Here is a 15,197-nt window from a genome sequence, read left to right as displayed (position 1 = left end):
AAATGAAATATGTACAAGATCTATAGGAAGAAAACCTCAAAACACCGATGAAAAACAGCAAAGAACTAAGTACAGAGATAATCCATGTTAATGGATATTAAGACAATACTGTCAAATGTCAGTTCTTTCCAACTAGAGCTATAGATTCAATGCAATCCAATCAAAATTCCAGCAAGTCATTTTGTGGATACCAACAGACTGATTCTAAAGTTTATATGGAGGGGGCCCCTGGGGTGGCTCAGTTGATTAAGCCTCCAACTCCGGATTTCACCTCTGGCTGTGATCTCACGAACCATGAGATCAAGCCCCATTTGGGCTCTGCGACGACAATGAGGAGCCTGCTTGGGATTCTCTCTGTCTCCCTCTCTCTCTGCCTCTCCCCCACTTGTGCTCTCTCTTTTTCACTCTCAAAATAAACACATAAGCATTAAAAAATAATAATAATAAAGTTTATATGGAGAAGCAGAAGACCCAGAATAGCTAAAACAGTTTTGAAAGACAAGAGCAAAGTTTTTCTTCAAAAATGACTGACACTATCTGACTTCAAGACTTACAATAAAGGCACAGTAATCAAGGTAGTGGAGTATTGGCAAAAAAAAAAAAAAAAAAAAAAGACAAATAGATCAGTGAAACAGAATAGAGAGCTCAGAGACAGATGCACATAGATAGAATAAACTAATCTTTGACAAGGGAGCAAAGGCAATACAATAGAGCAATGACAGTCTTTTCAACATGGTGCTAAAACACTGGACATTCACACGAAAAAAAAATGAATCTAGATACAGACCTCACACCTGTCACAAAACTTAAGTTAAAATGAATCATAGATATAAATGTGAAATGCAAAACTATAAGTCTCCTAGAAGGTAACACAGGAGAAAACCTAGATGTCGCTGGGTATGGTGATGACTTTTTGATACAAAACCAAAAGTATGATCCATGAAACAAAGAACTGATAAGCTGGATTTCACTAAAATTAAAAACTTCTGCTCTATGACCAACAATGTCAAGAGAATGAGAAGAGAGACGACAAACTGGGAGAAAATATTTGCAATGGCCCATCTGATAAAGAAATGTTACCCAAAATATATGAAGAATTCTTAAGACACAACAATAAGAAAACAATCTGGGGCAACTGGGTGGCTCAGTCGGTTAAGTGTTTGACTTCGGCCTAGGTCATGATCTCAGTGTTCCCAAGTTTGAGTTCTGCATTGGGCTCTGTGCTGACAGCTCAGAGCCTGGAGCTCTGTTTCAAATTCTCTCTCTTTCTCCCCACCCCCCCCCCACTTGCACTCTGTCTCTCTCAAAAATAAACATTTAAGAAAGAAAAAAGAAAAAAAATTAAACAATCTGATTTTAAAAATGGGCCAAAGGCTTTGACAGACACCTCACCAAAGAAGATATACAGAGGACAAATAAGCACATGAAAAGACATACCACATTATATGTCATTAGGGAGATGTAAATTAAAACAACACTATACCACTATACACCTATATTAGAACAGCCCAAATCCAGAACAATGCCAACATTAAATACTAGTGAGGATATGGAACAAAAGGAACTCTCATTTATTGCTGGTGACAATGCAAAATGGTACAGCTACTTTGGAAGATAGTTTGATAGTTTCTTACAAACCTAAACATACTCTTACCATATGATCCAGCAATCATACTACTTGGTATTTACCCAGAGGAGCTGAAAATGTATGCCCAAACAAAAACTTCAATAAAAACTTGATGTCAAATTACATAGAGGCAAGACAACTTTCGAAGTTAAAGAGAAAAAAACCCCTAAAAATGTAGAAAGTTTTATACTCATATTATAGGATCTTTAAATTGCTAGTCTAGCAGAAAGAAATTAAAACTGGAAGCCCTGTTTCATGTATTATGAGTGCAATTTATTCAGGAAAGATGATATGAAATTCCATCAGTGGATCCATGCTCCCAGAAAAGGTTTCGGTCCTATATCCAAGGACTGTTGAATAAATATAAATTTAGATGTTATAATATAACATAACGTAACGTAACGTAACGTAACGTAACGTAACATAACATAACATAACATGTTTGAGTGACTCTTCAATTGCCCTCACTTAATCAATCATCTAATGATCCAGATCACATTGTATAAGAAGGCTTTTCCTGTCCTAAGCCAAAAATTGATGTAGTGGTTAAGGGGTAAATAAAATGACAAAAGATGAGCACTGGGTGTTGTACGTAAGTGATGAACCACGGGAATCTACCCCAAAAACCAAGAGCACACTTTACACATTGTATGTTAGCCAATTTGACAATAAATTATATTTTAAAATAATAATAATAAATAAAATGACAAATACTTGAATATTGGGGGGAAGATCAACAACCAACAAAACATACTGTACAAGTGAAGGACAATTCCTATCATAATGAAAAGCTACAATAATTAAAATTGAGCGGTGATGGTAGACAAATAGAACAACAGACCACAATAAATAATCAGAAATAGATCTGTGTGCCAAGAGGATTAAGTATATTCAAAATAAATTACAGATGAAATGGTTTAAATGTAAAAAATTAAGCCATTAACAGAAGAAACCATCGAGAAACATTTTTAATAATGTTACAGTGGGAAGCCCTTTCAGAGCATCATACAGAGCCCAGAAGCCCTGAGAGAAATGATTAATCTGACTTACTAAAAATCAGATGTTTCTGTATAGTAAAAAGCCACCATATGAAATGGCAAAAGACAAACTAGGAAAAAAATATTTGTAACTCACATTACAGACAAAGGATTAATTCCATTAATGAATAAGGAACTCCTACAAATCCATAGGAAAAGAATCTAAGGAAAACGGGGCAGGGGGAGGGAGGGAATAGGAAAGAGTTCATGGAACAATAATGGTTCTCATAAACATTTTTCTTAATAAGAGGAATATAACTTTTTACCTATCATACTGGTGATAGTTTACAGTTTAATATTGGCATGGGTATGGAGAACTCTTCTACATCGTTGGTGACATAACTTCCTGGAGAACAATTTAGCAATACCTATCAAAATTGAAATGTACCTACCCTTTGGCCTAAAAATTCTACTTCTAGGAATATCCTACGGTAAAGGGCAAAATGACCTATACACAAGGTTATTTGCTGTAGCACTGTTACTAACTGCAAATGATTGGAAGTAATCTAAAAGCCCATTATCAGGGGACTGGTTAAGTAAATTATGGTACATACACACAATGGAATATTATAAAATGACAGCTGTAAAAAAGAAAAAGCACTTTATATGATGACTTGGAATGAATTACAAGACCTATCAAGGAAAAGCCAAGATGCAGAATAGTAATTATAGCATGCTTTTATTTGTGTGAAAAATCAGGAGGTGTAGCAAAGAAAATTATTCATATTTTCTCTTACAAACATAAAAATTCTTTAGAAATAAACTGGTAAACAGAAGTTACCTAAAGGATTGAAAGGAAAGAAGATGTTTCACTGAATACAGTTTTATGCTTCTTGTGTTAAGCATATAAATGTACTGTTTATTTTAAAAATTAAATATTTTAAAGCAAGTTACAGAATGACATATATAGTACGATCTTAATATTTTAAAAAGCACACAAATGCATAGAAAAAAATAAGAAGATCTATCAAAATGTTAAAGAGTGATTGTTATTAGTTGGTATTGAGGGTGATGTTTACTTTCTCCAAATTCTTTTTTGGTATTTTCCAAATTTTCAACAAATTAAAAACATATACTACTTATATATTCAGAAAAGAAAAATACACACAAGTCTTTTCTGTTATTATTGTTATTTTTTAAATTGGGCTGCCTATATTGCCAAGAAAAGGTTTCTTCTTGGTGGTGGAAAAGAGGGGGATCTTTTTACTTCTCCTATTCAGCTGAGGAATCTTAGAGACTGAGTGTCTCCACATTTCTAAGCAGTAGAAAAGAAATGATCAAATATGCCTTGCCTTATGGAAAAACTAAAAGGTAGCCCAGATGCAGGCTGTCAGGGAAAATGAGATACCTCTAAGAATATGGTCATGATATCATAGCTTTCCAAAGGCCCTGAGTGATTTAAAAAAATAAAGTTCACATTCCATAACACATCCTTTAAAAGCACAGAATAGATATGACCAGCATGAATCACTGTATCCCTTCCCCCTCTCCAAGGGCACAACACCCAGAATAGCTTCCTGATGACGCAGCAGCCAGAAGCCTTTGAAAGCCTTAATCTTTAGGGAGGAAATGAAAGGGAAAAATAAGTCCTTGACACAGACATTAATTGTTAGGTCTTCACAAGGCAGAACAAAGCAGCAGTGAAATTGGTATTGATCTTTTGGTTTTGATTCTTTCCATTAGAGCCTATAGTTGAAAAGTGTGTGTATGACATATTTGCCTGGTTTGCTTTCACTAATTAACACTACTGCTATTTTGCAGATGACCATATACTTTAATATTTTTCATTTCGATGACCATATGCTCTCACAGATATCACTTATTAATAACTGTAACAAGATATGTTAATATTGGTTTGCATTTACCAAGCATCCTTCATTTGGAACTCCATTGACTTTACTATTTCATGAAATCGTTTTCTAAGAAAAAAGACATTTTCTTTTTCTGGCACAGATGGTAAAACCATCTTGTAATATGGTAAAGTGATTACTCTAGATGACAATGTAAAATTAGTAATAGAACCAAGGAGAGAACCTTTTTGCTACCAAGATGCAAGTACTTAACCACTCACCAAGTGCCACTGATCTAGTAGTTATTTTGGTCATCAGCCTGGGAAACTTGTATAGAGTTTTTGTAAAACATGTGGCAGGATTCCCAAGTTTCTGGCTTGGGAGACCTGAGTGGCTAGCAATGCCACAAATCAGTGTTAAAAATAGGAGAAAGGGCAATCTCATGAGGAAAATAAGTTTGTTTTGGGTCATGCTGTGCTTAGCCTACAGGACAAAGAGCCAGATGATAATGTATAGCAGACAGCTTGTCTTATGGATCTGGAGTTCAGGAGAGGTGTCTGAGCTAGGGGTCTTTAGTACAAAGGTGATAGTTAACACAATGCAAGTGGATGAAGCTGTTGCAGGTAAACGTACAGAGTAAAAAGAGATAAGGACATAGGACAGAATCCCATTAAAAACTAAAACCCAAAAAGAAGAGATTCCAGGGAAAGAAACTAAGAAGGAATGGTCACAGGGGTAGCAGAAGGACTCTACGACATTAGAAGATAATAATGCTATACAAGTCATGGTGTGATGATGGTCAACAACGAAGAACATAAGACAGTGTTCAAAAGGGAAGAAATGTTCATGGATCTGGTAACATGGACATCATTTTACTTAAACTTCAGTAACAAGATCACCAGCTGTAAGGGCAAAAGCCAGATTGCAGTGGGTTATTTATTTTATAAATTCCAGTCTTCATAACTATTTTTTATAGGACTACATGTAACTTGAAACTTAGGAAATAATTAATAAATGTTTCTTTAATTTTGTATGTGCCACAAACTGCACTAGGTAAATTTGTATGCTATTTCATTTAATCTTTCCATCAAACATGATATAAATAACATTATTCTCATTTTTATAGATGAGAAAAGCAAGCCTCAAAAAAATTATTACCTAACAGTTAAGATCAACTGTCAGCTTATGTTTTTTAAAGCTTTTCATGTATATTATCTCATTTAATTCTCACAATAATTCAATCAGGTAGGTATCAGTGTTACCTCATTTTACAAATGAGGAAACAGAGGCACAAAGAAATAACTTACCCAATACCACATAGTTCTGAAGCTGAGATTAAAATATGAACAGTCTGACTCAAGAGTCTATAATTGTAACTACTATGTCATTTTTTCCCCAAGGACCTGAGAAATGAGTCTAGATTTCAATCCAGGTTCTATCTGATCCCAAAGACTTTTGTCAGGCTACCACACAATGTTGCCTCCAAATGTCTAGAATGGTGTTTAAATAACAATGACCATTAAGAATCGCTTTGAGAGAGCCTCACTTTCAGAACTTACTCTGAATAAAGAAAATCTAACCTAAGCCAACTTCTCCACTGAATTCTGAAAATGTCAAACAGGAACGTTAGTTTGAAGATACTGTTCAGAGATAATACACATATATTTTTAGAAGGAAGGGTAGCATATTAAATCCTATCAACTATAAATACCTTAACACCAATTAGTTAGCTTTTTTTCAATGTGACTGCTTGAGAATAAATTCTGATTAGAAAAGAGAAAGACAAGCTTAGCTCTAGGGAAAGAGTTCCGGGGAAGAATACTAGACTCTGATATGGGATACGGAGGAGTTGTTTAGGAATACAAGCCTATGCACATTATTTGTGAGGTCTGATTTAAAAAAATTTTTTTAAATTTTATTTATATTTTTGAGAGAGACAGAAAGACAGCATGAGCTGGAGAGGAGCAGAAAGAGGGGAGACACAGAATCTGAAGCAGGCTCCAGGCTCCGAGCTGTCAGCAGAGTCCGATGCGGGGCTCATACCCACAAACCGTGAGATCATGTCCTGAGCCGAAGTCAGACACTTAACCAACTGAGCCACCAAGGCACCCCTGTGATGTCTGATTTTTTAAGTAGGAGGATACTAGAGCCAATGACTCACTTGACAATTTTATTCAGATCCAAACCTTATTTAAAACACTGCAAATGAAGTAAATGCAAAAGATAAAGCAAAAATCATTATGTATTATTATATTCTACTCTTTATTAATACTCAAAGTTTATTAGTGTTTGAGGATATTACAGAAAAGAAACTCAACATCAATAAAGTTTATATTAAAAAAATTAAGCTATAACTAAAACTACCATTCATAAGAATCAACCAGTTGTCTATAAATGATGCTCAGAGGGTATTCTAAAAAAGACAATACTCTGTAATTGATGTGTCCTAGGGTGCTCCTAAGAGAAAAATCCTAGGGATTCATCATCATTGTCCTTATCCTCTTCCTTCTCATCATCATACCACAGTCCCACCTTCAAGGGCTCACAGACTAGTAGCCTTCATCTTCTCCCTGTCAACAACTTAATGCAACTGTTTCTTTTCAGCAAATGATGCAGCCAACCTGGCAAAAAAGAAGAGGTCTACACACCTGGTCGTGGATAAGCCCATGATAGAGGATGCTCTGCATGTCCCTACAAAGCCGCTCCAGGCCACCATACTTGGACCAGACGTTGGGGCTGTTGGCTGACACCAAACCCTCCACAGTAGTCTTCAAATTACCCAGCAACTGCCAGTGCTCCCTCCTGCAAGGGCATCAATTATACCAAAGGTTAGTTAACTCTGTTGTATCTGATCCTGAACATGTCAAAGAAAGTCTAAGCCAAGAGGCCTCCAGCCCAAATCCTAATATTTTTTCCTCTATTAATTTTTACTTGGGCCTAAGACCCAAATCAGAGAGGACTTAAGTTGTAAAGAACACTAAGATTAAAAAAACAAAAACAAAAACCCTCACTCTTAATGAGGCATGTTATGTTTTGTAAGGTGATCTTCATTTTTTATCTCATTCAATTCTCACATAAGTAGCCTATAACCCTCTGTTTCTAAGACTGAGACCCATCAAGATCCATTTCTGGAAATGACAGGACATAAGCAGTGTATAAAGAGATGAGGGGATGTGATCAAAACCAGAAATCTTTTTTAGAACAAAAAAGTCAAAAAAGACTTTTTATTCACTATATTTCCATGCACTAAGTACACATATGTATACACAAATATTATGATTAAGAATGTAAATTGTCCATGATTTCTGCCTCCCACCCCCCCCCCATAGTTTTTTAAGCTAAAATCAAGACAAAAAGGTTCTGTTTGCACTGAGCCACTTTGGGACATGCCCCCAAATCAGTCAACTTTTGGCTTATTCTTCTGGACCATCTGAAGTACTGAGGAGGAAAAGTTTGAAAATTGCTGCCCTAAACGGTCTTCAAGGTTCCTCTGAAATCCCCAGCATTTTCTCAACAGTTTCCACCCCAATAAAAACTCAAAACCAACTTCAATTGAATGAAAAAAGTTGGATGCACTGAATCAAACTGGATAAAGAAAACATGAAGAGATGAAATGCCAAACTCCTCCTCTTAGGCCCCCAAGTGTCATACTGCACACTTTACCTTGCCCTTCCATTTCTTATTAGAATACTACTCTTTACACTTGTCAAGAACAGTCATGAGAATAATAATTTTTTTCAGGGAATTTTCACCATAACTATTTCACATCGTTTAAATGCCTATCGGGGCAGAAGGGTCCTGAATTGGAATCCTTACTAATTCTATCAGTACTGAAAACTAACTTCTTATGTGCATTTTCTGAGTCATTTTTAAAAGTGGATGAGTAAAGACAAATAAAATATAATGAATGAAGCTAGATCCAGTATAAGAGTGTCATCTAAAAAGAGAAAGCTAGGGGCGCCTGGGTGGCGTAGTCGGTTAAGCGTCTGACTTCAGCCAGGTCACGATCTCACGGTCCGTGAGTTCGAGCCCCGCGTCAGGCTCTGGGCTGATGGCTCAGAGCCTGGAGCCTGTTTCCGATTCTGTGTCTCCCTCTCTCTCTGCCCCTCCCCCGTTCATGCTCTGTCTCTCTCTGTCCCAAAAATAAATAAACGTTGGGAAAAAAAAATTAAAAAAATAAATAAATAAAAAGAGAAAGCTAGATGAATCTCAACTTGGTCTTCTGCTCTCAAGGCCTTAAGACCAAGAATTTATTCAAACTGGGAGACATCAGGCTTTCTTAACCTTACACCATTTAAACATCTGAGTCACCAAACTCATTTGTTCCATTTCTTTCTTCCCCAATTTTATTGAGGTATAATTGACATATAACATTATATTAGCTTGGAGTGTATAACATAATGATTTGATATATGTATAAACTACAAAATGATTACCACATTAAGCTTAGTTAACATTCATCACATCACATAGTTACAATTTGTTTTCTTGAGATGAGAACATTTAGATCTACTCTCTTAGCAACTTTCAAATATACTATAAGTCTTGTTAACTGTAGTCATCCATGCTGTCATTATATCCCCAGAATTTATTTATCTGATTACTGGAAGTATACCCATTTCCCTCATCCCCCATCTCTAGCAACCACCAATCAATCTGCTCTCTATTTCTAGGAGTTTGGCTTTTTTTAGAATCCACATGTAAGTGAGATTATACAATATTTGTCTGTCTGACTTATTTCACTTAACATAATGCTCTCAAGGTCCATCCATGTTGTCCAAAATGGCAGGATTTCCCTTTTTAGGGCTAATATTCCTGCGTGTGTGTGTGTGTGTGTGTGTGTGTGTGTGTGTGTGTGTGTATCACATTTTCTCTATCCGTTCATCTATCAATGGATACTAAGGTTGTTTCCATGCCTTGGCTATTATAAATAATGCCGCAATGAACGCAGGGGTACAGATATCTCTTCAGCATCCTGTTTTTGTTTCCTTTGGATATATACCCAGAAGAAAAACTGCCAGATCACATAGTATTTCTATTTTTAATTTTTGAGGAATCTCCATACTGTTTTCTACAGTGGCCACACCACTATATTCCCACCAACAGTCCACAAGGATTCCTTTTTCTCTACCTTCTCACTAATAACATTTGTTTTCTCTCACCTTTTTGATGACAGTCCTTCTAACAGCTGTGAGGGCCTATCTCACTGCAGTTTTAATTTGCATTTCACTGATAATTAGTGACACTGAGCACCTCTTCATGTACCTGTTGGCCATTGTCCTGTTTTATTTCCATGCCAGTCCTGAGAGAGATCTCAAGATACTAAGATGTATAGAGGATTTAAATGGTCATTAAAATGCCATACTGTGAGAAACTGCCATCACAGAGGCCAAGTGACTGCCAACTTTTGCTTCAGTGACTCTTCATCTTCTATGCTTCTTTAGGGTTAATCTGGCCTGTTCAGACTGACACAGTTTTCACATTCCAACAGGTTACAATTAAATCTTGCAGGCCTGAGAGCAGTTTGCTTCCTCAAGTAACTTTACATACCTATGTTCTGATTTATTCTCCATCTTACAAGCATAACTGTCAAGGAAAATCATGATAAATTCTGAAATCAGACACCAAGTACCTTATCACCCTGAGGCTTCGATTCCAAAATCATGAGCACTGAAATCCTAGAAACCTGAGCATTCAGATCTACTACCAACTTCTACTGAACAAAGCTAAAGACCTTTCTTTCCTCACAATGTAGCATCCCTAAGATACCAAAGCTACAGAAGAGTGTGGCTCTTATTCTAAATTATACCAAACCATTTATATTTGGTATAAGCTCATGCACAAGAAAAGTAAACCTTAAAAAAAATTTTATTTACACAGCTAGCCTATTTATTGTCTTTACCTTTTTAGAATCCTTTACCCTAATAATGCAGTTATCACTTCCAGAGAATTGAAATGCTATATTCAAATAGAGCCCACACACAGTAGTTGCATTAATCTATTCATACCTGAATCTTATATGCAAGTGAACAGATCACCATGAAAAATCAAATATGCCTCTGTATTCTTTAACCACATTTTCAGTAAGTAAGGTCAATCTTTCTTGGGTTAAACCTGTTCAGTAATAATTATTTGAATGATATCACCTTGAATTCACATGTAACCTTTATCTAGGCAAAAGCAAGGCCTTTGATGTATATTAGATTCAAAGTAGCCCTTTGCAGAGCCACTTCTCCAAGTACACAGAGTGCTCTCCCTTAATCACCATAAATTAAAAGCAAGTCTTTCTAAGCATCTCACCCTGTGCCAAGGAAGCACCAGGCCTAAGTGGCAAGGGACAGTATAATCCATTGCTACCTGGATCCTCTTCATCAACAGTTAAGCCAACCTCAGAATAAAGTCCTACCTATTTTCCTTTGGGGTGATTTTGACTTGATTCCTCCTTGAAAGAGGAACAGAAATTGCTTAAGCAACTCAAATAAGGATATTCAAGGAAAAAGTTTTGCTAAATGCCAGCACAGTCTTAAGCTTGCCAAGTCACAATTAGAAGCAACACTCAAGGGGCCAGGATTACCTTGATACCAAAATAAGACACAGACACTACCAAAAAAAAAAAAAAAAAAAAAAAAAAAGACCAATATCTCTGATGAACATAGATGCAAAAATCCTCAACAAAATATTAACAAACCAAATCCAACAATGTATTTAAAAAATCATTCAGCACAATCAAATGGGATTTACTGTTGGGATACAAGGGTGGTTCAATATTCACAAATCAACCAATGTGATATATCACATTAACAAGAGAAAGGATAAACAATGACATAATCATTTCAACAGATGCAGAAAAAGCATTTTGACAAAATACAACATCTATTCATGATAAAAACCCTCAACAAAGCAGGTTTAGAGGGGACATACCTCAACATAATAAATGCCACATATGAAAAACCACAATGAACACCATACTCAGTGGTGAAAAACAGAGCTTTCCCCCTAAGATCAGGAACAAGACAAGGATGTGTACTCTCACCACTTTTATTCAACATAGGTCTGGAAGTCCTAGCCACAGCAATCAGACAAGAAAAGGAAATAAAAGGCATCCAAATTGGTAAAAAAAAGGAGTAAAATTTTCCCTATTTGCAGATGACATGATACTATATATAGAAAACCCTATGAGGGTTGATGGGGGGTGGGAGGGAGGAGAGGGTGGGTGATGGGTATTGAGGAGGGCACCTTTTGGGATGAGCACTGGGTGTTGTATGGAAACCAATTTGTCAATAAATTTCATATAAAAAAAAAACTAAGATATTAAAAAGTAAAGTAAAGCAGTTAATGTTAAAAAAAAAAAAGAAAAAAAAAGAAAACCCTAAAGATTCCACCAAAAAAACTACTAGAAGTGATCAGTGAATTCAGGAAGATTGCAGGATACAAAATTAATGTGGAGAAATTTGTTGCATTTCTACACACTGATAATGAAGTAGCAGAAAATTAAGAAAATCCTATTTACAAATGCACCAAAAATAATAAAATACCTAGGAGTAAACCTAACCAAGTAGGTGAAAAACCTGTATTTTGAAAACTATAAAACACTGATGAAAGAAATTGAAGAGAAAACAAATGGAAAGATATACTATGCTTATGGATTAGAAGAATTAATATTGTTAAAATGTCCATACTACCCAAAGAAATCTACAAATTTAATGCAATCCCTAGCAAAATACCAACAGCATTCTTCACAGAACTAGAACAAGTAATCCTAAAATTTGTAGGGAATCCCAAAAGACCCCAAATAAACAAAGCAATCTTCAAAAAGAACAAAACTGGAAGTATCCAATCTCAGATTTCAAGATATTACTACAAAGCCGTAGTAATCAAAACAGTATGGTACTGGCACATAAAAAGACATATAGATCAACAAAATAGAATGGAGAACCCAGAAATAAACCCACCATCATATAGTCAATTAATCTATGATAAAGCAAGAATATGCAATGGGAAAAAGATAGTCTCTTCAAAAAATGGTGTTGGGAAAACTGGACAGCTACATGCAAAAGAATGAAACCAAATCACTTCACATATACACAAAATAAACTCAAAATGGATTAAGGACTTGGGGCACCTGGGTAGCTCAGTCGGTTAGGCGTCTGACTCTTGGTTTCATCTTGGGTCATAATCTTACGGTTTGTAAGTTTGAGCCCTGCACTGAGCTCTACGCTGCTGTTGTGCAGCCTGCTTGGGATTCTCTCCTCCTCTCTCTGCCCCTCCCTCGCTTGTGCTCATGTTCTCTCACTCTCTCTTTCTCTCTCTCTCAAAATAAATAAATAAAACTTTTTAAAAAATGGACTAAGAACCTAAATGTGAGACCTGAAACCATGAAAAGCCTAGAAGAGAGGACAGGCAGTAATTTCTCTGACATCAGCCATAGCAATATTGTTCTAGATATGTCTCCTGAGGCAAGAGAAACAAAAGCAAAAATAAACTATTGGTACTACATAAAAATAAAAAGCTTCTACTTTACCAAAACAACAACAACAACAACAACAACAACAACTACAAACAAACAAACCAGGAGATGCCTGGGTGGCTCAGCTGGTTAAGCATCCAACTCTTGATCTCAGGCTCATGAGTTCAATCCCCATGTTGGGCTCCATGATGGGCATGAAGCCTACTTAAAAATAAATAAATAGGGGTGTCTGGGTGGCACAGTGGATTGGGTGGCTGACTTCGGCTCAGGTCATGATCTCAAGGCTTGTGAGTTTGAGCCCTGCGTCGGGCTCTGTGCTGACAGCTCGGAGCCTAGAGCCTGCTTCAGATTCTGTGTCTCCCTCTCTCTCTGCCCCTCCTCTACTCACACTCTGTCTCTCTCTCTCTCTCTCAAAAATAAATAAGCATTAAAATAAATAAATAAATAAATAAATAAATAAATAAATAAATAGCTTCTGCACAGCAAAGGAAACAATCAACAAAACTAAAAGACAATCTACAGAATGAGAGAAGAGATTCCCAAATGACACATCTTATAATTTATTAAATGACATATCCAAAATTTATAAAGAATTCACAAGGCTGAGGGGCACCTGGGTGGCTCAGTTGGTTGAGCGTCTAACTTCAGCTCAGGTCATGATTTCACAGTTCATGAGTTTGAGCCCCATGTTGGGCTTGGTGCTGTCAGCCTGTCAGTGCAGAGCCCACTTAGGATCCTCTGTCCCCCTCTTTCTGCCCCTCCCCCACTTACACTCTCTCTTGAAGAATAAATTAAAAAAAAGAACTTACAAGATTGAACACCAAGAAAAAAAAAAGATATAATTATTAAAAGATGGGCAGTAGACAGGAACAGACATTCCTCCAAAGAAGCCATACAGATGCCCAACAGACACATGAAAAGATGCTCAACATCACTCATCATCATAGAAATGCAAATCAAAACCACAATAAGATATCACTTTACACCTGCCAGAATAGTTAAAATAAAAAATACAAGAAACAACAAGTGTTGGTAACTATGTGAAGTTAAAGGAACCCTCTTGCACTGTTGGGAATGCAAACTAGTGCAGCCACTGTGGAAAGCAGTATGGAGGTTCCTCAAAAAATTAAAAACAGAATTACCATATGATCCTATAATTCTACTACTGGGTATTTACCCAAAGAATACAAAAATACTAATTTTAAAAGATATATGCTTATTGCATATGCTTATGCTTTTGCAATATGTTTATTGCAGAATTATTTACAATAGCCAAATTATGAAAGCAGCCCAAGTGTCCACTGAGAGATGAATGGATAAAGAAGATGTGGGGGATGTGTGTGTGTGTATGTATATATATATATATATACATATATATATATATATATATATATATATATATATATAATGGAATATTACTTGGCCCTAAAAAATAAAATCCATCGACCAAATGGATGGACCTAGAGAATATAATGCTAAGTGAAATAAGTCAGCCAGAGAAAGACAAATGCCATATGATTTCACTCATGAGGAATTTAAGAAACAAAACAACAACAAAAGAGACAAATCAAAGAATAGACTCTTAACTGAGAACAAACTGATAGGTACCAAAGAGGAGGTGAGTGGAGGGAATGGGTGAAATATGTGAAGGGGATTAAGGGTGCAGTTATCATGATGAGCACTCAGTAACACACAGAATTGCTTAATAACTATATGTCTGAAACTAGCACAGTGTGTTAATTATACTGGAATTTTTTTTTAAAAAGTGATATTCAAGGTTAAAACAGAAAAGTTACAGGCAAATGTTATTTTTTTAAAAAGTGCTATGTCCCAGGGGCACCTGGGTGGCTCAGTCGGCTAAGCGCCTGACTTGGGCTCAGGTCATGATCTCACGGTCTGTGAGCTTGAGCCCCGCGTCGGGCTCTGTGCTGACAGCCCAGAGCCTGGAGCCTGCTTCAGATTCTGTGTTTCCCTCTCTCTATGCCCCTCCCCCACTTGTGCTCTGTCTTTGTCTCTGTCTCTCTTTCTCTCAAAAATAAATAAACATTAAAAAATTTAAAAAAAAAAAGTGCTATGTCCCAGGTGATGTATACAAATGTTGAATCACTATATTGTACACCTGAAACTAATGTGACACTGTATGTAAATTAACTGGAATTCAAATAAAAACTTATAAATAAATAAATAAACAAATAAAAAGAGTAATGCCATATAACTAACACATAATCACTAAAAACAACTGAAATATATGACAAATAGTAAATACATAATAAGTA

The 15,197-nt window shown here is 36.1% G+C and overlaps 1 protein-coding gene across 9 annotated transcripts in view; it reads right to left on the bottom strand.

The window, feature by feature from the left end:
• RUBCN (rubicon autophagy regulator) overlaps positions 1-15,197 on the bottom strand; it is a 69,282-nt gene that overhangs the window by 33,838 nt on the left and 20,247 nt on the right. For all 9 annotated transcript variants that reach the window (XM_045037053.1, XM_019839921.3, XM_019839926.3 and 6 more), the window contains exon 2: positions 7,103-7,256. In XM_045037053.1, coding sequence (XP_044892988.1) covers positions 7,103-7,141 — 39 coding nt within the window. In that variant the 5' untranslated portion in view covers positions 7,142-7,256. The remainder of the gene's footprint in view (positions 1-7,102; positions 7,257-15,197) is intronic.

This window comes from Felis catus, chromosome C2 (genome assembly GCF_018350175.1).
Source record: "Felis catus isolate Fca126 chromosome C2, F.catus_Fca126_mat1.0, whole genome shotgun sequence".
NCBI classification, from domain to species: domain Eukaryota; kingdom Metazoa; phylum Chordata; class Mammalia; order Carnivora; family Felidae; genus Felis; species Felis catus.
This window is presented reverse-complemented; position numbering and strand designations above follow the sequence as displayed.